This window comes from Pseudorca crassidens, chromosome 17 (assembly GCF_039906515.1).
Source record: "Pseudorca crassidens isolate mPseCra1 chromosome 17, mPseCra1.hap1, whole genome shotgun sequence".
In the NCBI taxonomy this organism is placed as follows: domain Eukaryota; kingdom Metazoa; phylum Chordata; class Mammalia; order Artiodactyla; family Delphinidae; genus Pseudorca; species Pseudorca crassidens.
The window spans coordinates 1,721,018-1,744,178 of record NC_090312.1 but is presented as its reverse complement, the minus strand read 5'-3'; the positions used below and the strand labels follow the sequence as shown (position 1 = coordinate 1,744,178).

The window sequence follows — 23,161 nt, the reverse complement described above, 5'->3', positions numbered from 1 at the left end:
ACCTCCAAACCACGCCCAACCCGGGCTCGGCTCCTTCCCGGCCCCTCGCACCCCGCCCGGTCCGCCCCCCGCCACCAGCCGCAAGCGTCCACCTCTGCGCTCCCAGCCCAGCCCGGCCGCAGAGGCTGCGCTTTGCCTCTGCCCCGCGGCGATTAGAGGCAGAAGGGGACCTTGTCCCCTCCGTTTCCTCGGGCTCGATCCCCGCCGACAGCCACGGGGCGCGTGGGTGTTTCCGGGAGCAGCCCCTCTCCCAGGGAAGAGGGGGGCGCCCGGCCTGCAAGCGGGCTGAGATGCCCGCCACTCCGGACGTCCGGTGGCTTTCTCTCACTGTGTTGGGAAAGCGGTGCCTGGTGTCCACCAGGTCCCACCACCGCCCGCGGGAGACGGAACTCACCTCCAAGGGCCCAGATTCAAAGCCAAGTGTCACTCTTGATACTTCTCCGCACCCTTGGGGTCCTTCCCCCCTCCCTTCGTGAATGGCGTGGGGGTCTCTGTCCCTGCCGGGGCCAAGGCTGCAGTACCCTCGGACTCCGGCCGGGAGGCGTCTGGAGGGTCACTCATCTCTTGGCAGGGACACCGAGCTGGAAGGACACCGGGAGGGAGAGGGCCAGCAGTGTGCTCAGCTTCTGGCAAGGCTGCCCACTCCCGTCCCCCTTCTCCTCCCACCCCGGCCCCTTCCCCCCAGCGGGCTCTGCTAGGGGCCTGCAAGGACCTTGAAGGCTGCGGCAGAACGTCCCACCGGCTTGTTCCTGGGATGCTGCCCTCACCACTCAGCCCCTGCCCCCAAGCCTGGACAGGCCGCCGGAGGGCACACCTTCCTGCCCTCACTTACTGTTCCTTCTGCCTCGGAGCCCTCCCTACTGAGCTCCGGAGACTTGGGGTTTGCGCCCCTTCTCAGGAGTCCCAGTGGGGTTGGGCTGTGTGTCTGACCCGGGGGGTGAGCACTTCCAGCGGCCTCTGCTCCCATTTCACAGATGGAGAAACAGGCAGAGTGAGTGAGCTGCCCATGGACTCCTGAAAGCACTGGGTCTGTGACTTGGACCTTGGTGGGCTCTTCCCACTGTGTGCACTGCCTCTCTGGCTGAGTCCTCTCCTGTCCCTGCCCTGTGCCCTGGGGCAAAGGGAGGAGCCAGCTGCTTTTAATTGAATCCCACTCCACGGCAGCCTGAGGCCACATGGCCAGTGCCTATGACCCTTCCACCTGCCAAGGCCAAGTGGACCTGTGGAGGTGGGGGTGGGTTCAGGTGATGCCAGAGACCCTGTCCTTGGAGCTCAGCCCCGGTGGGAGTCTGACACCACAGAGGCGGCCAGATGCTGAGCAGAGGTCAGACAAAGGGACCCTGGGGGCCTGGCAGTAGGGCTGCCTCAGCCCCACCCCGGTACCTTGTCCGTTGATCAGAAGCGCAGCGCTGATGGCGATCACCATGGCAAAGGGGAGGATGGGCAGGAATGTGAGTGAGGTCCAGGAGAGCCTGTCTATCCAGTGCGTCCTCTGGCTGAGGTCAAGCCCTGGAGAGCCCAGACCCAGCTGTTCTCTGTGCCCTGGGCAGGACCCAAGTCTGTCCCCTCCCCTATATCCCAGCTTGTGTGCTGCCTGCAGACCTGCCCCACCCCCTCCCCTCACCCCAACCTAAGCTGGCCCTGGGCCAGGCACCCTTCCTCCAGTGGCGGCCCCTCCACAGCCAAGTACCTTGGAATCGGTGCCAGACCCACACGAGGCTCACGGTCAGCCCCAGGTGGAAGGACCAGATCCAGGCCACGATGTGCGTCAGCTCCCACAGCCATGGCGCCCCTGGAGGAAGTACCCTGTCCAGACGCGCGGTGCAGTGAGGGACACGGCAGCACCGCCACCCGAGTCCCATGAGCCAAGGCGGGCGGGAGCCAGCGGGAGCCCCGGGGTGCGTGTATGTGCAGAGCACGTGCGGGCCGGCTGGGGCTCTGCGGTGACGCTGCTGCGGTGATCCGGGCCCTGGCCTCCTCAGGGTCAGCGGGGTCGCAGCTTCGGGGAGAGGCTTCGCTGGAGCCCAGGGCCTGTGGGCTTGGCTCCCCGGTCCTCCAGACCGGGGCGGCTGGGCCTCGGGGTGTGGTCCGGGTTGGTGTGCATGCCCCCGCTCCCAGAGGTGCTCCCCTACCTGTTTGTGAGGAAGAGGATGACAAACAGAAGGAGGCCCAGAGCCCTGTGGAGGCCCCGATGGCGATGCCAGCGCCCACCTCCACGGGCTGGCTCAGATGCCCCTGAGAGACAGCCACGAGGAGGCGCCCGGCTGGGGGGCGCACCCCCTCGGGGGACCCCCGTTTCCAAGTCTGGCCACATGATCTAGAGACAACCACAGCTACAACCCCGAGGTGCTCTCCTGGGAGGGGCCCAGGCAGGTGCCTGGAGTGACCTGGGGTACCTGGGTCCATAGCCCACACTGGGAGCAGGAGAGAGGGGAGCCCAACTTCAGAGACCCAGGTGCAGGGGAGCACAGCAGGTCCACCCCACAGGGTCGGGGGCTGCACCGGAAACAGGGTGAGCGGTGGGCTACACTGTGACACACATGGGGACACAGCTGATATCTACTCAGACTTGGACGCCGAGGGGAAGGAAGGGGTGGGGCCCATACTCAGACTGTGACACTCTGCAGTGTGGGGGGTGCGACCCCTGTGAGCTGGTCTCCAGGGTCATAAGGAGGCTGGTGATGGATGAAGCAGGAGGTTTAGGCCAGATCGTTTCAACCTGGGGGGTTTGACCTGCCACACGCCCGCTCCCCCTAACTCTGGGCCTCCTGGATGAGGCCCCCCAAACTGCGCATGATCTCCCCGTGGGTCAGCTAAAAATTAAATGCACAGCCCCCACACTTCTCAGTGCATAGTAAATACCCCGAGTCAACACCGCACTCGAAACTAAGGTGAAGGTACAACTGCACGCAATCAAACTGTAACTGACAACCGATGAGAAAATAAAAACTTGCCAAATTTACATCTGCCAGGATATTTGGACAAGGGAAAGCTGGACTGGGTAGAAATAATGGCCCCAAGAGAAAACACATAATAGCAGATTAAAAAATTACTAATGGATGAATCAAATGTCCACTGAAAATCTGATTTAATAATTAAGTAAATGTAATGAAGTTCATGCTGCAGAATTCCTTTTTTGCTGAAACTCACTGATTTGCGGATAATTCTGCTTCGGGCCACGTTCTTGGCGGCAGAATGGCAGGGCTGAGGCCTCCTTTGGCTGCGGGTTCCTGGGGGAAGGCAGGGAGAAGAGGGGCTGGCCTGCTAGCTGGCACACGTCCCTGCTGCTCCAGGGGCCAGAGGTCCCACTGCCCCCAGCAGCTGCGTTGGACTGCTCCGCGCCCCCCCCACCAGGCCCCGCTCTTGTCCACTGAGTTTACTACGGCTCCCACTTGCCTTTCCTGCTGCCCGCAGCTGGAGGAACGCCCAGCTGTGCCTTCCGAGTCAAGCATGCCGACCTTCCTGGCCTCTCGGCCCGCTCCTCACCTCGGACCCTCCGTCGTGAGTCCAGCTGTCATCCCTTTCAGCCTGTCCAAGTGGTGATCAGTCCTTCCTCCATTTCCATCGATGGGCCTTCTGTTCTCTCCGTCCTTGTGGCCACAGAGTTTTTCAGTTTATCTTTATGTTTTTTTTTTTTTTTTTTTTGTGGTACGCGGGCCTCTCACTGTTGTGGCCTCTCCCGTTGTGGAGCACAGGCTCCGGACGCGCAGGCTCAGTGGCCATGGCTCACGGGCCCAGCCGCTCCGCGGCATGTGGGATCTTCCCGGACCGGGGCACGAACCCATGTCCCCTGCATCGGCAGGCGGACTCTCAACCACTGCGCCACCAGGGAAGCCCTTTATGTTTATTATTGATTATATTTGGGTAATACTCCCACTCATTCAATGGACTTGCCATCTCATCTAAGTTATCAAATGTATTGGTGGGAGGTTGTTGACAATAAACCCTTATTTTCAATGTTTGAAGGATCTGGTAGGAATGTAGTTTTTCATTCCTGACACTCGTAATTCCTGTTAGTTTTCTAATTTTATGTTTATTTTTATGTTCTGTATCAGTCTTCTTGATTACAAGATGTCAATAATATGAAAACATTTTTAATATAACAGAACATTTAATTACGTCCTCTTTCCATCAATGCACGAGTCATTTAATGATGATTATATCAGCCATTTCCGCTGGCAGGAGGCTTTCCACTAAAGGCTCCAGCGGTTTCCACGGTACCATGTTTCTCACCAGATTTAGTTCATTTCCAGCCTGAAGAATCCCCTCTCCTGTTTGGCCACTCTTCTAACTTTTTAACGCTGGGCTCCACTTTAACCGTGCCCAGCTTCTCATTTGTAATCTCTTCTGTATGCTTTCTATATGCTACATTTTTAGGGATTGGTTCGAGAACTCTAGATTCACATTTTTTCCCTCTGAGTACATTAATGATGTCATTGCTTTTCCTTCTGCTTTGAATTGTTTTTTTCTGATAAAAACTCTGCAGTTATGCTTATTTTTGTTCCTCTGCATGTAAATTTCTTTGGTTACTTTTAGTATTTTTTCTTTATCTTTTAGTATTTTTTCTTTATCTTTATTGTTTTCAGCAATTTAGTTACGAGTTCCTTTGTGTTTTTCCTACCTGGGCTTCATTTAAATTCCTGGATCTGTGAATATCTAATTTTTTCTTTAAATTGGCAAAAATTTCAGCCATTACTTTCTCAAACATGCTTTCTGCACCCCCCTTTTGTTGACACTGTCCCACAGGTCAGTGAGGTTTTTTTTTTTCCTGTGGGTTTCAATTTGGATAGTTTATATTGCTGTGTATTTGAGTTCACTGATCATTTTTTCTGCTGTGTCCATCCACTGAGTTTTTCATTTCAGATATTTATTTTTCAGCTCTAGTAATTCCATTTGGTTCTTTTTAATAATTTTCCTTTCTTATTTCACTGTATTCATGCTTTCTTTATATCCACGAGCATACTTATGGTAGCTGTTTTTAGAGTCGTTGCCAATTCCATCATCTCTGTCCTTTCTGATTTCACTGTATTCACGCTTTCTTTATGCCCACAAGCATACTTAGGGTAGCTGTTTTTAGCATCACTGGCAATTCCACCATCTCTGTCATTCATGGGGCTGGCTCTATCAGCTTATTTCTCTCCTGGATACGGCTTCCTTTTTGCTGCTTCCTCCCAGCCTTGTAACTTCTTTTTTTTTTTTAGGTGAAATCACGTAACATAAAATTAACCATATTGAAGTATACACGTTAGTGGCACTTGGTACTCTCACAATGTTGTGTAACCACCACTGCTATGTGGTTACAAAACATTTTCATCACCCCCAGAAGGAACCCTGTACCCATTAAGCAGTCACTACCCGTCTCCCCTCCCCTCAACCCCTGGGAGCCACCAACCTGCTTTCCCTGTCTATGGAGGTACTTATTCTGAATATTTCATTTAAGTGGATCACATAATATGCGACTTCCTGTATCTGACTTATTTCACTTAGCGTAATGTTTCCAAGGCTCGTCCACATTGTAGCACACATCAGTACTTCATTCCTTTCTACGGCTGAATTATATTCTATTGTCTGTATAGATAATATCTTCTTTATCCATTCATCGGTTGATGGGCATTTGTGTTGTTTTCACCTTTTAGCTTTTGTGAAGAGGCTGTTGTGAACACGTGTGTACAAGCATTTGTTTGAATACCTGTTTTCAGTTATTTTGGATATATACCCAGAAGTGGAATTGCTGGATCGCATGGTAATTCTATCTTTAACTTTTCGAGGACTTGCGAAACACTTTTGCACAGCAGCTGCACCATTGACATCCCTCCAGCACTGTATGAGTTCTGACTTCTCGCCATCCTTGCCAAGACTTTTTTCTGAAAGTCATCCTAGTGATTGAGCGTGGCCTCACGTGTCTTGATTGCATTTCCCCGATTGCTAACGACGTTGAGCATCTTCTCCTGTGGCGCTGACCATTTGTATATCTTCTTTGGAGATATGTCTATTCAAATCCTTTGTCCCTAATTTTATTTATTTTTATTTATTTATTTTTTTGTTGTAAATGTTTTATTTGCTTAACAATATATCTTCAGTAACTTTTTCAGGGCAGTATATATAGATATAATATTGTAAAACACATTACTAGCTATGTGGTATTCTATATATAATAATAGCTGTATAGCATAATTGAAGTATGATTAATTTAACCAGTCTGATACTGACGAACACTTACATTGCCACCAACTTTTCCCTACTAAGACAATGCTACCGAAAACTATTTTTGCCCGCTTGTGAGATTTTTGTATGACAAATTCCTTTTGAATCAAATGATACATGCATTATACCTTTTTTTATAGAGATCGCCAAATTGTTAGTGAGCTACAAGAGAACGAAGATAGATAACAATACCAAGAAAACAACACGTGAACAAAACAAGAATTTCAATGAGACAGAAATCATAAAAAAGAACCAAACAGAAATTGTGGTGCTGAAGAATCCAACAGAAACGAAGAATTAAACACCCAGTGGAGAACTTCACCAGCAGGCTCGATCAATCAGAAAAATGAATGACTGAATTTCAAGCCAAGTCACTTGAGCTAGAGGAGGACAGTGGTCCGTGAGGCTCATGGCAGATAACATGGAAGCAACGTCCGCAAGCCAGAAGGTGCCCCAGAGGCAGCATCGGGGCCACGCGTGTGGCAGGGAGGCCTGGGCTTTCGCCTCCCTCTGGTTCCTAGGAAAATGGCCAGCAGTCAGCGCAGGAGCGGCAGAGCAGAGGTGTAGGCTTCAGCACATCTTCCTCCCCCGCTTCAGCCTGAGCTGGGACGTCCAGGTCACCCAGGTGGCTGGAAAGGGGGTCAGCTGCCCAAGCTCGGGAATTCTCTTCACCAGGATATGGAGGCTCTTCAAGCACCAGGAGCACAAAGTTATTGTTGGGTGGAAAGTGCAAGGAAAGGATCATCCGTTACTGATTTCCTGTGAATGAAATGGTACATACATCCCCTTCCAATGCGCTTTCTCATTGGCTCCTTCCAAACCAAGGGCTTAAAGCTGTGATTGACATTTTTCTCATCATAAGTCCTCTCGGGACATTGTATAGCCTGTGTATAAACTAAACTCCAGACTTGATTCAAATTTCACCAGTTTTCCCACTGCTGTCCTTTTTCAGTTCCAGAATCCAATCCACGGTGCCTTTAGTTATCATATCTCCTTAGTGTTCTCTGGTGTGTGACAATTTCTGTCTTCCTTTGCTTTTCATGACCTCATTTATGTAGTCTCCTCTTGAGGTACTCATAGGTTGTTTCCAGTTTTTCACAATTGCAAGCAATACTGCCATGAACTTTCTTGTATATTTTGTACAATGTGCTAGTATTTCTATGTGACTAAAAGCTTTCAGGTCCTTCTAGCTCTGATTTTTTCCATATTCCTGTTTACAGATGAGGATGCTGCAGAGTTGCAAAGTTATGTCACTTGTCCATTGTCACACAGTGAGTCCGTTCCAGAATTGGGATTAGAGGCTCCATTTCTTGACTACTAGTTGACTCAGTGCTCTATTACATATCACTGGGAAATTATTCTTGTAAAAAATTATATCCTCTAGAAAGATCATTCAGCATGCTATATAAAATCATATGACGAAGCATCTTCTTCACTGTATATACCAAAAATATTTATTGGGGCCTAAGAATAGGGCACTCTATGAATGCTATAGGAGACGCTGAAAGACACAGGAAGTAGTTTTTTCCTTCAAAGTACTTGCGAATTTAGTTCTGCACATAATATTCATTAACTTAACAAATGCTTATTGGGCTGGTGGCACAGCGGTCAAGAATCCACCTGCCAGTGCAGGGGACACAGGTTCGAGCCCTGGTCGGGGAAGATCCCTCCAGCTTTGCCCACCGCCCCCTGCTGATACCTTGGTCTCCATCCCTGGGCTCCAGCCACACGGGGCCTCCTTGTGGCTCCAACGCGCCAGGCACACTCCCACTCGGGGCCTTTGCCTGGCTGTCCCCTCGGTGCTCCCACTTCCTTCCCTGGCTACCCCCGCCCGTCGGCCCCCTTACCTGGCTTCCTTTTTCTGCGAGCGCTTGACCTCTGCGCACGGCAGCCCCCTCTCAGCCAGTCTCATAGACTCCCACCGCCTCCAGGTTTGCTCTCCCAGCCGCTTGCCGGGACCCCCGTCTTGGAACTAACCCCTAGTTTCCTGGCGGTGCCTCAGCGCCTGCCCAGTTCAAGCGCTCGCACCCGCTGGGGATGGCCCGGCCCCTGCCGCCAAATGCCCAAGGAGTGGAGGGGCTGTCTGCGAATGACACCCTAACCGTCGGCACCCCCTTAGCAGAGACCGGAGAAGCAAGGCGGAGGGAGGAAAGAGCGTCCCGGGCGCTGGGCACTGCACGTGCAAAGGCCCGGATTGGTGGAGAGGTTCTGGAGGCTGCAGCAGGCTCCTTGGCCGCAGGTGGGGCGGGGGGCGGAAGGCGGAGAGGGGCACCTTCTGGACTCTGGCCTGGGCCACGCGGAAGTGCGGTCGGCAAGGCGGCGAGGGTCCGGGGGCGGTGCCGAGGGGGCGGGACTGCGGGGTGGGGCTCCACGGCAGCCCCGGATTGGGCGGGGCTTGGGCTGCAGACCCCGCTCTGCCCCGCCCCGGCGCAGGCGCAGGGAGGGCTCCGCCGTCGGTTCCCAAGGCAACGGCTTTCAACAGTTCGAGCCCAGCTAGTGTCTGGAGGCCTCCTGGCGCCCACCAGCCGGCATGTGCGCCGCCGAGATGGACCGTCACGTTGCCCAGCGATACCTGCTCAGGCTGCGGTTCGGAAAGGGGATGAGCTCGGAGGCGCCCGGGCGTCCGCCGGACCAGGCCACCTGCAGGGCGTGGGCAGGGCCAGTCGGAGGACTGTGGCCTTCCACTCTGCCAGGGACTCCTGGCCTTGGGTCCTGCCTCCTCCACGAGTTGGAGGTGTGGCCTGTTCCCAGGGAACTTGTCATCTGGCTCTGGGAGACAGGTGACAGCCAGGACCCCCAAGACCTCAGTTCGGACCCTGGTGCACCATCCACCCACCGTCCCCACCCACCACTCCCGGCTCCCGGGCTGCCCCTCCCGTGCCCACAGAATGCTCTAGGGAGACCGGGCACACGTGATCCAGTCGCTGAGGGGGAAGGGCCTGAGCCAGTAAACTGAGTGGGCAGAGTGGAGGCCAGAACCTTGTGTGAGCCCATGTGCATTTGTGATTGTGATTGTGTGAGCCTGTGGGACTGTGTGAGAGTGTATGTGTGAAGGTGGGTCACTGGGTGTGTGCAAGTGTGTGCTGAGGGAGGGGAGAAAAGAAAGTTTCAGACAGTGCAAGCAGCAGTGCAAAGGCCCTGAGGCCAGGACCTGCTGGGCTGTTGGGAAACAGCAGGGTTGAGGTAACAGGATAGGAGTTCTAGGGGGATGGGCTTATCATGTGGGGCTTTGGGGAACTGCAAGGACTTTGGCTGCTACTGTGAGTGACACGGGGAGGGCAGCAGCCATTGGTACCACCTTACAAGGCTCGCCCCGCCCACTCTGTTGAGGATGAACAGTGGGAGTGGGTGAGAGAGAGTAGTTAAGAGATCAGTGTAGTGATACAGGCTGGAGGTGCCAGAGGCTCAGACCAGGGCGGGGGCAGCAGAGATGGTAGAAAGTCTTCGGATTCTGATGAATCCTGAATGTGGAACCCACAGGATTTGCTGACAGGCTGGATGAGGTATACGAGAGAGGGATCAGGGTGACTGTCGGAGAAGGGGCAGGCTTCAGATCCTGCCCAGGAGCTCCCTCCCATCTGTGACCTCATATCCTCCTGGGGCCTCCCCAGATACTCTCTGGTCTCCAATCCCCCTTTGTTCCTATCAGCCTCCACTGGAGGCCCCTCGGGGGCCTCGCCCCTCACCACACAGCATCCCTCCCCCGGAACCAGAGCAGGAAAGAGGAGGCTCATGTCTGCAGGGGGCGGTCTGGCCGGGCAGAGGATGGCCCTATGCCAAGCAGGCTGACCGCCCTCCTCCCCAGGCCTACAGCATCGTGTGGAAGGCGGTGGATCAGAGGACTGGCGAGGTCGTGGCTATCAAGAAAATCTTTGATGCCTTCAAGGACAAGACGGATGCCCAAGTAAGTGAGTAGGAAAGCGGTGTGGGAAAGGATGAGGCAGGGCTGTGGGGCGGCCCCCCTGCTGCCTTGTGGGAAAGGCGCAGCTTGAAGCCCAGTCACAGCAGGTTTGTGGCATTTCTCAGAGCACCGCCCCCTGCGACCTCGTGGGCCAGCGGGTGTGCAGGTGGCGAGCATCAGTCCCTTCGCATCCTCTCCAGACACGGGCTTCCTTCTTGCTCTGCAGCCACACTCACGTTTCTGTCTCCTTCCAGAGGACGGTCCGGGAAATCATGCTGCTCCGCGTGAGTGGCCAAGGCCGTCTGCCTGCTTCTCCAGGTGCAGTCTCGCCAAATAAGGGGGAAGTGTGGCCCCTTGACCCCCAGGACACAGCCCCCGCTCTCTCCCCAGGAGTTTGGGGACCGTCCCAACATCATCCGCCTCCCGGGTGTGATCCGGGCAGAGAATGACAGGGACATTTACCTGGTGTTTGAGTCTATGGGTGAGTGAGGCCTCCCTCAGACCCCAGCCCCACCTTTATCCCGGCCCAGGATCCTCCCACCCACATCCCAGTGGTCTGGCTCCCTCTGTATGTTCCTTTGCTGCTTGGTCCCCGCAGTAGCCAGTGCACTCAGCTTGGGCAGTGTCCCTGTGGAGCTGGAGAGTGTCAGCCCCCCAGGCCTGGTGGCAGGTATCTTGAACCCTCTCTGTGAGGTTTCTGCTTTGTCCACTGCTTGCAGCTGCATTTGTTGTTTTTTAATTTTTAAAATTTTTATTCATTTATTTAACTTCTGGTCTTCGCTGCTGCACGCGGGCTTTCTCTAGTTGTGGCGAGCGGGGGCTACTCTTTGTTGTAGTGTGCAGGCTTCTCATCACGGTGGCTTCTCTTGTTGGAGAGCACGGGCTCTAGGCCTGCGGGCTTCAGTAGTTGTGGTACACGGGCTCAGTAGTTGTGGCTCGCGGGTTCTAGAGCGCAGGCTCAGCAGTTGTGGCGCACAGGCTTAGTTGCTCCGCGGCATGTGGGATCTTCCCGGACCAGGGCTCGAACCCGTGTCCCCTGCATTGGCAGGCGGATTCTTAACCACTGCGCCACCAGGGAAGTCCTGCATTTTCTTTTTTCTACTCATTTGATAAAACAAAGGCAACATGAAATAAAGTATAAAAATAATTCCACAAACTTTTATTGCTGTGCCAACAAAGCCAGTGGACAAGCTTGAGAAGCCAGCAGGGGCTCCTGGGCAGTGCACACGTCCAGGACACGGCTCTGAGGCTGCAGTGGGACCTGAGGTCTGTGGGCATTGGGCAGGCTGAGGTGCCGCCATGAGGGCTCAAAGTGGGCCAGACTGGCCCGCTCTCCCCAGGCCCACCAGACTGACCTGCACACCCCCCAGACACCGACCCGAATGCCGTCATCTGCAAGGGCACACTGCTAAAGGACAGCCACAAGCGCTACGTCTTCCACCAGCTCCTGCGGGCCACCAAGTTCATTCATTCAGGATGAGTTATCCACCAGGACCAGAAGGTGCCGCCCAAGCCCTGTCCACTGAGCTCCACGGCCCACACCCCCACCCCAGGGTCCTCAAGCCGCCACCCATGTTAGCCCTCAGCCCACCTCTTTTCCCGAGCCATCCAACGTTCTCCTGGACACCAGCTGTTTGGTGAAGCTCTGCGACTTTGGCCTCGCCCACTCCCTCAGCGGCCTCCCTGAGGGGCCCGAGGGCCATGCCCTGACGGAGCACGTGGCCACGCGATGGTACGGGCTCCGGAGGTGTTCCTGTCCTCGAGCTGGTAACGGTGACCTACCCCCATCCTGCCGCCACCTCCCCCTACAGGTCCCCCTGTGCTCTCCTGCCCCGCCAGGGCACTTGGGCCTTCTTATGCCCCCAGTGTCCGAGACCCCCCAGAAGTACCTCCTCCCACCCCCACCTCCGCCTCTGGGGCTCCCCCAACAACACCAGCCCTCCCTGCCCCAGGTACACCCCCGGGGTGGACATGTGGAGTCTGGGCCGCATCCTGGGGGAGATGCTAGCGGGGCGGCCCCTGTCCCCGGCACGTCCACGCTCACCAGCTGGGGCTGATCCTGGAGGGCATCCCACCACCCTCCGAGGACGGCGAGTGTGTGTGCGGGCACACTGGGCACCAGGGACACTGAGGGTCAGAGCACACAGCTGTGGGAGGGGCAGCACCTGCCGGACCAGGACTGAGAACGGAGGACAGCCCGGGAGGGGATGGGGGTGGGGACGTGAAGGTGGAGGGACGGGGAGGGTCCGGAAGCCTTGGGAAGAGTGGAAAGGGCAGGCCTTGCCGAGGGTGGACCCAGAGAGGAGCTGCTGGGGGTTTTGGGGAGCAACTGGACAGAGTCCACCGGGGCCACAGGGTCCACGAGGGTCAAAGAGTGCTCATGAAGGGTCCATCTGGGTCAGGACAAGGGCACTAGCTCTGCGGAGGGGTGAAGCAGGGGTCCTTCCTTCTCCCTGGGGGAGAGGGACGAAGGACAGCGTTGGAGGAGCCCTGTCCTCTCCCCGGGTTTCTGCTCTGGTGGAGAAGGCAAGGGGCTCCCCTGTGGAGGTGGGAGCACAGGGTATGGGGGACGCGTGTGCACGTGTGAGCGTGCAGCCTACGGAGGTGCAGGACTGGCGCACGTGTGGGTGTGCTTCTGCACGAGTGGCGGCGCCCGACCCGGTATTCGGGGTTGGAGCCCTGCCAGAGAGCCCTGCAGAGAGGAGGTCGCTCAACGGGTCAGAAGGGGTGGCCGGCGACCCCCCTGAGCTGCCCGCCCGACCACCTTCGGGACTCCTGATTACAGCGCCTTCGGCGCCCGCTCCCAGACCTCCTGGCTCTCGGCGCTGGCTCTGGCGCCTCGGTTGTGCAGCGCCTGGGGTCCCGGTGAGTGCGGGGGCTTCGGAGCCAGCCCAGCGCCCTTACCGCACCTTCAGGGTGCCCAGCCCAGAAACTGTTGCCCAGGCTAAAAACGAGGAAGCCCCAGTGTGGGCGCAGCTCGCCCTGGCCGGCGGCAGGAGCTGCACCGGGCCTTGGAGAGGCGACCTGAAGGGAAGCAGGGCTCTGACGCGCCTGCGCGCTGCCCGAGGGTGGTGCTAGGGAGGGAGCAGGGAGCAGGAAGGGGGGGGGGCGGACCCTGGAGCGGCTGATAGGCCGGCTGCCCACAGGCCGGGCCCGACACTGGACGCCCTCCTGCCGCCCGACACCCCCCCAGAGGTCCTGGACCACCGCGAGTGACCCCTGGTGTTTGCCCCCGACAAGCGGCTCAGCGCGGCCCAGGCCCTGCAGCACCCCTACGTGCAGAGGTAGGGGAGGCCCGGCGGCCGGGCAGCGGTTGCTGTGGGTCGGAGAGGTCGCAGGGGCTCGCCCGCCGGCAGCCCAGGTCTCGCCTCTCCAGCACCCGCCTCGCCGGCGCCCCGCAGGTTCCACTGCCCGGCCCGGGAGTGCACTCTGGAGGCGGACGTGCGGCTCCCGGTGCACGAAGGAGCCCAGCTCTCGGCCACCGAATATCGCAGCCGCCTCTATCAGGTGCTCCGGCCCGCGACCCCCATCATCCCCCGTGCACGCACCCTCGAGGCCTCCCCCGCCCCAGCGACCCCCAACCCCCTGACGCCCATCCCGCGCACCTCCGAGCGCCCCTCGCCTCTCGCAGATGATCCTGGAGCGCAGGGGTAACGGCCGCGTCCCGAGGGAGACGGGCCTGGGCGGCGTCCCCACGCCCCCGGCGCCCCCACTCAAACCCAGAGCCGCGGCCAAGCTGCCCTCGGGCTCGCCTGCACGGAAGCCCGGACGCCGGCCTCGAAGTAACCCCGGTCACGGCCCCGCGCACGGTGTGTGGTCTGGCGGCCGCCCGCGCAGAGCTGCTGGGGTCCCTGCTGTGTGGGGCCACCAACCGCCAGCAGCGCGGGACCCCTGACTCGGGACTTGAGCTTCCGACCCCACAGATGTCCCCGGCGGAGCCAAGGACCCTCCCAGGCAGAGCTCGGCCCCCCTGCACCAGCCTCCGCCCCCAGGAGGTCTTGGGAGAGGGAAAGGGCCCCGCTGGGCGACGGCAGGGCTCCCCTCGGCATCCTGCTGGGTAGGTCGTGGGAAGGGGGGCACGGGAGGACCCCTCCCGCAGATCCTTCGCGACGGTGCCAGTGATCCTGCGACACACCCCTTCCTAGGTGAAGCCCAGCGGGAGGGGGGCGGCGCCCTCCTTGACCTCGCAGGCCGCCGCCCAGGTGGCCGTCCAGGCCTTGATCCGGAGTGACCGGAACCCGGGCCGTGGTGGCAACGCGGCCGGCGCGTGACCGGTGAGCCCGCGCCCCTCCCGCCCTCCCCTCCCTTCCACCTTCCTTCCCCGTCCCCCGTCCGCTTCCCTCGCCTCAGGTCGCTCCCTCCACGCCTTCTACGACGGTCCTCGTCTGCTTGCAGGTTCCTCCCCGGCCTCCCCGGAGGCCGGCCCGGCCGGAGGATGTTCAGCGCCTCGGCCTCGCAGGAGGCCCAGGGGGCCGCGCGGGCCGTGCTCGGGGGCTGCTCCCAAGCCTACGGGACCGTCTGCCACTCGGCGCCGGGCTGCCTGCCCCTGCTCCCCGGACCCCGCGCCTGAGCCGCCCTATGGGTCTTCAACCGGCCATCCCCGGCACCCAGCCCCGCGCCCCTCCCCTAGTCCCTGGATTGCCCCTCCTCCAGGCCTCCCGCCCGCTCAACCCCCCCTCCCCCCCCCCGCCCCAGACCCCAGCGCTCTCCACCCACCTTTTCCCCAACCCGCCCTCTCCTGGGCACATTTGAGTTCTGCAGCTTGTCCAGGCCTCTCTGGGAGAGTAGATGAGGTTCACACTCCAGCCTCAATCACCTTCTCCAGTAAAGTGTGGTCTGTGTGTTCCAGCCTGCCGACCCAACCTTCCTCCTCGGCTTCCTGCAGCCCACCCCTTTTCGAGGACACAGCCCTTGAGAAGCCTCATGGGCACCATATGCTGTCACCCTGGGCTCCTGTCTGGTCACCTTTGTCCACAGCAGGCCTGCCTGGCGCTTGAGCACATCAGATCCCAGCTGGGGCTGCTGCAGGCTGTCCCCAGGGTGGTCCTGGCAGGAGAGGGTCTTGTGTAGTGCATCTGTTGCCTGGGTGCAAGCTACCATGTGACCACATTTGTGGCCTTGAGCCAGAGCGGGAAAAGGGACAAGATGGGGCAGCGCCCCTGACTGTAGCCATTGTCAGTCACCCCAGCCCATGCCCCACCAACACAGTGACTGACACCCAGTTTGTCGCCAGGCCTTGGTTAGGGGAGGGGGAGAACAGCTGGAAATGTCTTGTGGGGCTCAAGGCTCCCTCCTCTGGTCATCACCGGGCAAAGGGCCTGGTGTGAGCCCAGGTGGTGTTGGGGCCAAGGAGGTGGGAGGGGCCCAGCGGGCGCTGAGGTGTCTCCTGGTCCCAGGCACGCCTCACACCGCGTCTGACCCTGGGCAGCGGTCAGGACACAGGGAGGCCACTTCCCGGCTGCCTGGCCGGAGGAGCTCACAGCCTAAGGGTTTCGGCCTGTGCGGTGCTGCCAGGAGCAGGAAGCTCTGCCCTACTGTAAAAGACACGGGCTGCTGCGGGGGAAGGGCGAGGCTTGGGCAAGGAGAGCTGCACAGAGGGTGGACCCAGACCTGGCAGCTACAAGAGAGATTCAAAGGCAGAGAGAACAGGGCTTGGGGGAAGGCTAAGCGTGGGGCCACCACAGTTCTGGCTTGGAGGTGAGCTATTCACGAGATGGGGACTGCCCGAGGGGCAGCTGTTTGCATTTCTAGAGCCTGAGGCATAGCCCCAAGTGATAAACAGGGGGACAAATGAGACTAGGATGAGTGCCACTGCCCAGAAAGGGGCAGGGCGCCCAAGAAGTCCAGCCCTGAGTGCAGAGGCAGTGCTGCTGGGACTGGAGGGCCAGGGAGGCCCAAACAACTGGCACCCAGGCCAGGGGAAGCCCCAGGCCGATGGGAGCTTCAAGACGAGGCTGGGAAGTGTCTGCTGGGCTAGGCAACCAGGGGCTGTGCCGACACAGAGGGCCAGGCGGCGGCGAGGATGGGCAGCAGGCAGCTAAGTGTGGCAGTGAAGGGAGGCCTGCACAGGAAGGGGCCGAGAGGTGGAAGGGGGCTGTGTTGGTTAGAAGGTGCGGGTAGCGGTATGGCAGTGGAGAGGGGGAGGGGCCCTTAGTACACGCAACAGGGATGGGTGGTCGCATCCAGAGGGAATCGGAGAAGGTCATAAGGCTACAGGTTGCAGCACAAAGCTGGGTGATTGTATGCATATAACTATACACACACACACACACACACACACACATTGGGGAACGTGCTGGAATATTTTGTGCCTTGTTTTATTAACACCAAAATGTGCAGCATCACATTTGAGGAGACGTCTTATTGAGCACGATGTGGAGGACGCAGGTGGCAGGCGCTGAGGGCCTCTGGCCTCTCCCTGGGCAGAACCTCCCTTTCCTGCGAGGGCCTCCCTCAGCGATAGGCCCGGCCAGGTCTGCTAAGAACAGCTGTGCACCAGGCCAGGTGAAACCAAACTCCTCAACAAGCACGTGAAGGCCCAGAAATGCCCCAGCTTGTCCGGTTCCCCAGTGACCTTTCCCATTCGAACCAAAGTCTCTGCTGTTACCCCTACCTGGGTGGTGGCTTTGGTAAACAGACTGCGAGCCGCCAGGGAGCAGGTGTCCCCCTACCCCACCTCCCCTCCGTTTACCAGCTACTCGGTCAGAAGTGCTGCCTCACTCAGCAGTCTGGTTCCTTACATCCTTTCCCAGCCAGAGCAATTAGGGTTCCTTATACTTGAAAAAAAAAAAAAAAAAAAGAAAAAGAAAAACAACCTATTTAAAAAGAAATAGCGCAAACACTAATTTACCAGTACTAGCACCTACTGTGGGGGGATTTTAAGCATCTGGTGCCCAAATGTGCCACTCCAGATCTACTGTCCGGAGGTAAAAGAAAAGATACAAGAAAGCTAAGGGGGGAGCCTTGGACAGATTTTGGGGGGCTTGGTGACAAAGGTGGAAGGAATGCAGAACAGGGTGGAGTTGGGGTCTGCTGGGCACCTGCAGGGCAAGGACCACTCCCACCTCACGGGGCATGGAGACCCCTCAGAGCAGTGGGCTGGGGCTCAGGTGCCACTGCACCTTGTCCTCTGCCCTCATGGAACAAGAGCTCCGCATCCAGCCCCTTTCTGCGGCATGGCTGGGGATGGCACCTGTGAACATGTGTCTGCCAGGGACCTTTGTGAGGGCAGCACCCACAGTCCTGCACAGGGCAGCCCCTCGGGGGCCACCTCCCCACGCTGAAGGGATGGGCCGCCAGGAGAGCTGCCAGGAGGGTGGAAAGGGGCAGGGCAGGAAGTGAACCCGGCGACCACGGATACAGGTGGGGAGGACAGGTCCTGAGAAGGGGGGAGGCCTTGAGAGAGGACGGGGCTGCCAGGCACAGAGGAGAGGCCGCAGCACAGCCAGAAGGCCACGAGCAGAGGGGACCCCTGAGACACAGACACCCTGAGACACAAGGACCCCAGAGAATGGGGGACTGAGGCACAGAGGCGGGCCCCCTGAAAGATGGGGGACTGAGGCACAGAGAGATGGGTCCCTGAGGTGATCCAAAGGGGACCTGAAGCCCAAAGAAATGGTGCAGTCAGACGCAGGTCAGGTGGCGCTGAGGGTCCAGAGACTGAGGTGTGAGAAGAGCGGGAACTGGGGAAGTAGGGCGGGGGGCAGCTAGGGGCTGGAGCCCCCAGGGAGGAGAGGCCAAGGGGCAAGAGGCAGGGAGGACCACCGGGTGCGCCTCAAGCAGAGGCAAGCTCTGGCTGTGCTCAGCCCGGTTCCGAAGGCTTTGGCTGAGGACCAGGTGTTCTGCCTGACCGTGATGCCGGCACCCCGACCTGGGCTGGTGGGCCAGGAGACTCACTTCTTGCTTTTGAACGTACCCAGGAGCTTGGGCATGAACTTGCCCACCTTGCTGTCCCTGGTGTCCTCCGCCGGGCCCTCCCCGGCCCCCGGGCCCCCGGGCTCCTCCTTTTTGCAGAAGACCTCGAAGCGGCTGTAGACGCGCTTCTCTTTGCGCATGCTCTCCATGCGGTGCAGCAGTCGGTCGCGCTCCGCTGCGCTGGCTGGCAGCGTGCGGTTCAGCCGGCCTTGGGTCCCCAGGCTGTCTGCGAGGAAGATGGCAGAACATTTGTCCTTGTCGGACATGTCAGGGGCCCGGCCGCCGGCAGCTGGAGGGTGGCCCAGCTCAGGGCTGCTCTGGGCCGGGGTTGGCGCGGGGCCTCCGCGGTGCTTCTGGCCGTGGGCGCTGATCTGCTCCAGGATGGCTTTCGTATCATCCCGCAGGTTGCTACTGTACAAGGCATTGGCCGTGGCCGAGGCCACGCACCCCCGCGGGCCCCGCTCATCTCCTGTGGCAGCCTCGGTGCTGTCAGCCCGGCTTGGCGATGGCCGCCGGGGGCTCTCAGGTTGCCCATTCTCCTGTGGCACCGGGAAGCTACCCTCATCCTCCACGCGCCGCTCACCCTTGGGGTTCAGCAGCTGCCGCAGCCGCGCAGATCCCCTGCGCAGGATCTCCATGGGGCCACCAGGCGCCTCCTCTGTGGGCCCGGTCTTTGGAGACTCCCCGGAGAAGGGGAGGGGGAGGCTGCCCCTGTGCTCCGGCACAGGGGGCACCGGGCTTCCCTTGTGCTCAGGGTAGGCAGAAGCGGGACTCCCCTTCTGCTCGGTAAATCCCGTGGTGGGCCTGTCTCTGCAGCTGGGAAACCCTGCAGTGGGACTTCCCTTCTGCTCGGGGTAAGCTGAGGTGGGGATCCCTTTTGGCTCAGAGTGGGGCGGCTGGTGCGCCCCAGGCCCCTCTGGTGGGGGGCTGTCCCGCCCTTGCGGGGAGGTGGAGCGGCCCTGGGTGGAGAGGAAGCAGGAAGGCAGCCGGTCAGTGCCGCCGCTGCTCCCGCCCAGTGTGTCCAGCAGCTGCGTGGCGGTGAGAGCGGCGGCTCCCGGCTGCCGCTTGGCCTCCTGGTGCAGCTGCTGCGTGAAGGAGTCGCGCAGGTCTAGCAGGCAGCTTTCGAGGCTGCGGTGCTCACTCCCACCGCCCCCAGGTGCTGACACCTCCTCCCGCCACGCCTGGGACAGGATAGCCTTGCTGTGGCTGGCGACCGTGACTGCTGCCCCCATGCCGCCGGCGTCTCGAGTCGGGCCCTTGTATTTCTCCAGGAGCTCGGCCACCTTGGTGGAGACAGCAGAGCGCATGGCCTTGCCACCGGACGCCGGCATCTCGCTCACCACCTGCTCCTTCTCCGCGGTGGCCGCAGCAGCTCCGCCTGTGCCCTCCGCCTGTGACGCGCTGAAGATGAGCGAGGAGCGCAGCCGCGAGCTGCGCTGGATCAGCGGGTTCGGGCGCAAGCGGAAAGTGTCCTGCTTGGCCAGGCCGGCCTCCAGGCCCTTGGGCTCGGAGCTGTCGCCACCACCGCTGCCGGAGCCCGGGAAGGACGTGGGCACACGGAAGCTCGAGGTCAGCAGGTCCCCGGCGGCCACCCGGCCCCCAGAAACCAACACGTCGTCTTCATAGGCCTCGGCCTCCATGGGTGCGGGCAGGCCCTCGTCGCCAGCATCCTCACCGTGACAGCCGCTCAGGTAGGAGGCGAGGCGCCAGTGCCGCAGTCCCGCCCGCCCCTCGGGCCGGCCTCTGCGCTCTGGCTCTGGCTTGGCCACAGTCTCTGGGCCTAGCCTCGTCACCGCTTGGCAAGGGAAGCGCTGTCCCAGGTTGGGAGATGGGGCCCCGGCCGGTTCCAGACCGCGGAGCCTGGGCCCAAAGGCAGGGTCAGAGCCATGGCGCACCTCCCGTGAGGCACTGGATGGCACGTAGTCCAGCCGCTGGTGTCCGTCCGGGCCGAGCTCCGGAAAGCGCTGCCCGGCGCCCAGCGTGAAGTCGTCATGGTCCGCGAAGCCAGGGCGGCCAGCGCGCAGCTTCTCGAACGGGCCCTGTGGGCGCGCTGGCGCAAGCTGCGGATCCCACTGGTAGTGCTGCTGGTAGAGCTGGTCGCGGTGGAAGTGGCTGGTCTGGAAGCGTAAGTCATCACCGTAGCCGAGGAATGTCTGCCGTGACACCTGTCGCGCGGCAGCGAAATTCTCCACGGCTCCCGTGCCGTCGGCGGCCGCGTAGCTGTGCCTTTTGAAGGCGTCCATCTCTTGGTGCCGTGCCTGAAAGAAGCCCCGCGGGCCCAAGAGCTCCCCGCCTGGTCCGGCCTCGGTGTCCAGATGCCGCGACAGTGGCCACAGCCCCGTGTGCGGCTCCAGGGCGCCCCCCGGCATCCGCGGTGACTCCTCTCGACGGAGGGCCGACAGGAAGTGGCGGTCGGGGTCAAGGAATGAGGGGAAGCCCAGGCCTTCTTCCCGAGGCGGTGGGAACAGGAGGTGGGCTCGTTTGGGTAAGGAGAAAGGGGTCAACGCCCCGGTCACCTGGCCACCCATGAGGGGCCCAGCCCCCGCGTATGGAGCCAGGGCGTAGGCGTCCATGCGAGCTAGCGCCCCGGCGGAGGGTACCAGCGGCTCGGACTGTGCGAAGAGGATGCGGAATTCCTCATCGAAGCTGGAGACCAGCTCGCCCTGGAACACGTGTGCCAGACTCCGGTGGATCTTCTCGAAGGACCACATAAAGCTGGGAGTAGGGTGGGGCCAGTCAGAGGGAGGGGGCGAGACCAGTCGGGGGGGAAAGGGCGGGGCCTGGGTTAGAGGGAAGGGGCGGGGCCGAGTAATGACCCAGGCCAGGCTGGGGCAGGACCGGCTGGAGCTGTGTCAGGGGCTCCAGGAGGAGGGCTTCTGGAGAGGAGGCCCTTTAATGGGGAGGGGCTGGGGGAGGGCAACGGGGCTGCGCGCACCTGTAGCTCCCGCTCATCACCACGGCACAATCCACTAGGAGGAACTTCTCCTTCACGTGGCCCTTGAAGGACTTCCCGGTACGGCAGTAGTAGGTGGGGCCCGCCACAGTGCGCACGCGTAGGAACTGGGGCAGGAGAGGCGTCATGTCTCTGAAGAGGGATCTTACCCCTTCCCTCCCAGCCATCCCCTCCCCCCCTCCGGTCACTCACGTCCACGTGGTGCAGGTTGATGTGGCACTTGTCAGCCATGTCCAGGAAGTGCTGCGCGTTCACCTCATCTAGGAGGATGTAGACTGGCACGCGGCGCGCAGCGGCCTCCAGCACTTCACTGAGAAGGTCCACGTCGGTGAACATGTCCATCACCACGGCCACCACCTGCGGGGGGGTCGAATCAGGGACGGAGGACAGACCCCTCCACGGTCCCCACCATTCTCTAGCCATACCTCCACGCCCCCGCCCCCAGGGCAGGTTGTCTCTGGATGCCAACAATGGCCACTAGCTCATCCCAGGGGAGAGTGGGGCCCTGTCATGGAATGGGGGTCAGAAGGGAGGGGGCTGTCAGAGGGGATATGGGCTGCTGGTCTGCTAGGTGGCCTATGATGGAGCCTGAGGCAGGCACAGGGCCTGCAGCCTACTGGGGGCGGGCTGTCCTCCAGCTAGGGGCGGGTGTTCAGCCCAGGGCAGAGCCCTGATGGCACAGGGGGCAAGGCAGATGAAGCCCCCCAAACACCCCTGCCTTACAGACGGCTGAGCTCCCAGGACCCCAGGGCAGGTATCAGGGCTGAGCCCGAGGCTCCATTTCTGCCCCTGGGAGAGGGTTGCCCCGGGGGGGGGGGGGCGGGGGGCAGAGGCAGAGGCAGGGGTTCTTAGTGTCTGAACCTGCTGCCTTAGGGTCCATGGTTTAACAGCCTCCCTTTGCTATTTGCCAACTGTTTGGGGTGCTGAGGGCACAGGGGTAAGAAGCTGTCAGCTAGGTCAAGGGCAGGACTAGAGAGAATTCTCTCAACAGTAAAGCCAGGCAAGGAGGGACCCCAACCATCCCAGAGCCCCTGAGTTTCTGGGCACTGGCCATGACCCTGGGCAAGCAAACCTGTGCAGTGTGCAGCTTGAAATAACCAAACCCCTGATGACCCGGGAAAAAGTCTGCCAGGGAACCCTCATCACAGCTCGAAGCCTGGAGACGCCTAGCCAGCCAGCCCTGGCCCCGCCCTTGCCCCCTAAGCTGGGCATGCTGGTATTTCTCCTTCACCCTCACACTCCTATTCATGCTTCACGGTCCAGCTCAGGCTGCCCTTCCCCACTGCCTGCTGAGCCTGTGACAGCACACCTGCTGGGCAGAGCGGATCATCCTTCGAGCCTCATCCTTGATGCAGGGGCTGTCAGGTGGCGGCGGCTGCACCAGTGTGGTAACCTCAGTGCCCTGGAAGCCGAAGGTCAGGGGCCAGCCCAGGTCGAGTTCAGGCACTGCCTGGTCTGAGTTCACAGGCCAGTAGGTGCCCGAGGAGCCATCGAAGTCCATGTTGGGAGGGCTGCTTTCGGGGGGCTCGAGGGCAACGTGCTGTGGGGCCCGCAGGTGGCGGCTCACGTGCTCCAGCTCCTCAGGGCACAGGAAGGCAGGTGCCCCCTCGGACGCTAGGAAGCTGCTATAGGCCTCCGGCCCGCCCTCAGCCAGTGCATCCACTGCTAGGCGGTAATATTCTTTGTAGTGGGGTGGCAGGTACCCGGGTGCCAGTGGGTTATCCCCCTGCGAGGAGCTCTGGGAGCGACGGGCCATGGCGGGGCCAGGGACCTGGGGGAAGGGCAGGAAGACACGTTACAGAGGCAGGGGCTCTGGGCCCCCCACACACACATGCGGACACACATCATAGAAGGGGCTGTCAGTGACCTTGCGTGGGCTGTGGAGTTCAGCCCGTGCCTGGAGGTCTTCCAGGGCAGCCCCAGAACCTAGCATGCCCCCTAGCTGGGGGAACATCAGAAGAATGCCCCGACACAGGCACCCCAGCTGTCTCTCGCCGCTCTGGCCGTACCAGCCAGGCCCCTGCTTTCACCAGGAGCCAGGGAGCATCTGGTGCCCCAGCTTCCTGCCAGGGGCTCTGGCTCCACACAAAACCCACTCAGGTTACTTTATGGCCTTGTGGACCCCTTCCTCCATTAAAAACAAGAAAACACTAATGATATGATAGTTGGAAGAAAGAAAATATAATCCA

The 23,161-nt window shown here is 60.0% G+C and overlaps 2 protein-coding genes and 1 long non-coding RNA gene across 6 annotated transcripts in view; 1 reads left to right on the top strand and 2 right to left on the bottom strand.

Annotated features, from left to right (window-relative positions):
* Positions 1–81: 81 nt before the first annotated feature.
* On the bottom strand, positions 82–8,040 carry LOC137210611 (uncharacterized). Its single transcript, XR_010936642.1, has 3 exons — positions 1,691–8,040; positions 1,384–1,509; positions 82–581 (listed from the first exon to the last, which is right to left on the bottom strand). It is a non-coding gene; the product is annotated as an uncharacterized lncRNA (long non-coding RNA).
* A 694-nt stretch (positions 8,041–8,734) lies between these two features.
* On the top strand, positions 8,735–16,935 carry MAPK15 (mitogen-activated protein kinase 15). The gene is given in 16 exon segments (XM_067712758.1): positions 8,735–8,853; positions 9,769–10,108; positions 10,360–10,389; positions 10,496–10,586; positions 11,476–11,606; positions 11,710–11,839; positions 11,842–11,872; positions 12,058–12,141; positions 12,143–12,195; positions 12,913–12,970; positions 13,252–13,389; positions 13,507–13,612; positions 13,737–13,914; positions 14,029–14,162; positions 14,251–14,387; positions 14,501–16,935. Coding segments are annotated over 16 exon segments (1,935 nt in total). The 3' UTR covers positions 14,676–16,935.
* Positions 16,407–23,161, bottom strand: part of FAM83H (family with sequence similarity 83 member H) — a 13,745-nt gene continuing 6,990 nt past the window's right edge. For 3 of the 4 annotated variants that reach the window (XM_067712639.1, XM_067712641.1, XM_067712642.1), the window contains exons 2-5: positions 22,282–22,743; positions 21,165–21,329; positions 20,955–21,079; positions 16,407–20,734 (exon numbers count right to left, since the gene is read on the bottom strand). In XM_067712639.1, the coding sequence (XP_067568740.1) occupies positions 17,998–20,734; positions 20,955–21,079; positions 21,165–21,329; positions 22,282–22,743 (3,489 nt within the window). In that variant the 3' untranslated portion in view covers positions 16,407–17,997. Of the gene's footprint in view, positions 20,735–20,954; positions 21,080–21,164; positions 21,330–22,281; positions 22,744–22,839; positions 23,156–23,161 lie in introns of those variants that run through there. The other variant, XM_067712640.1, reaches the window with a different exon arrangement.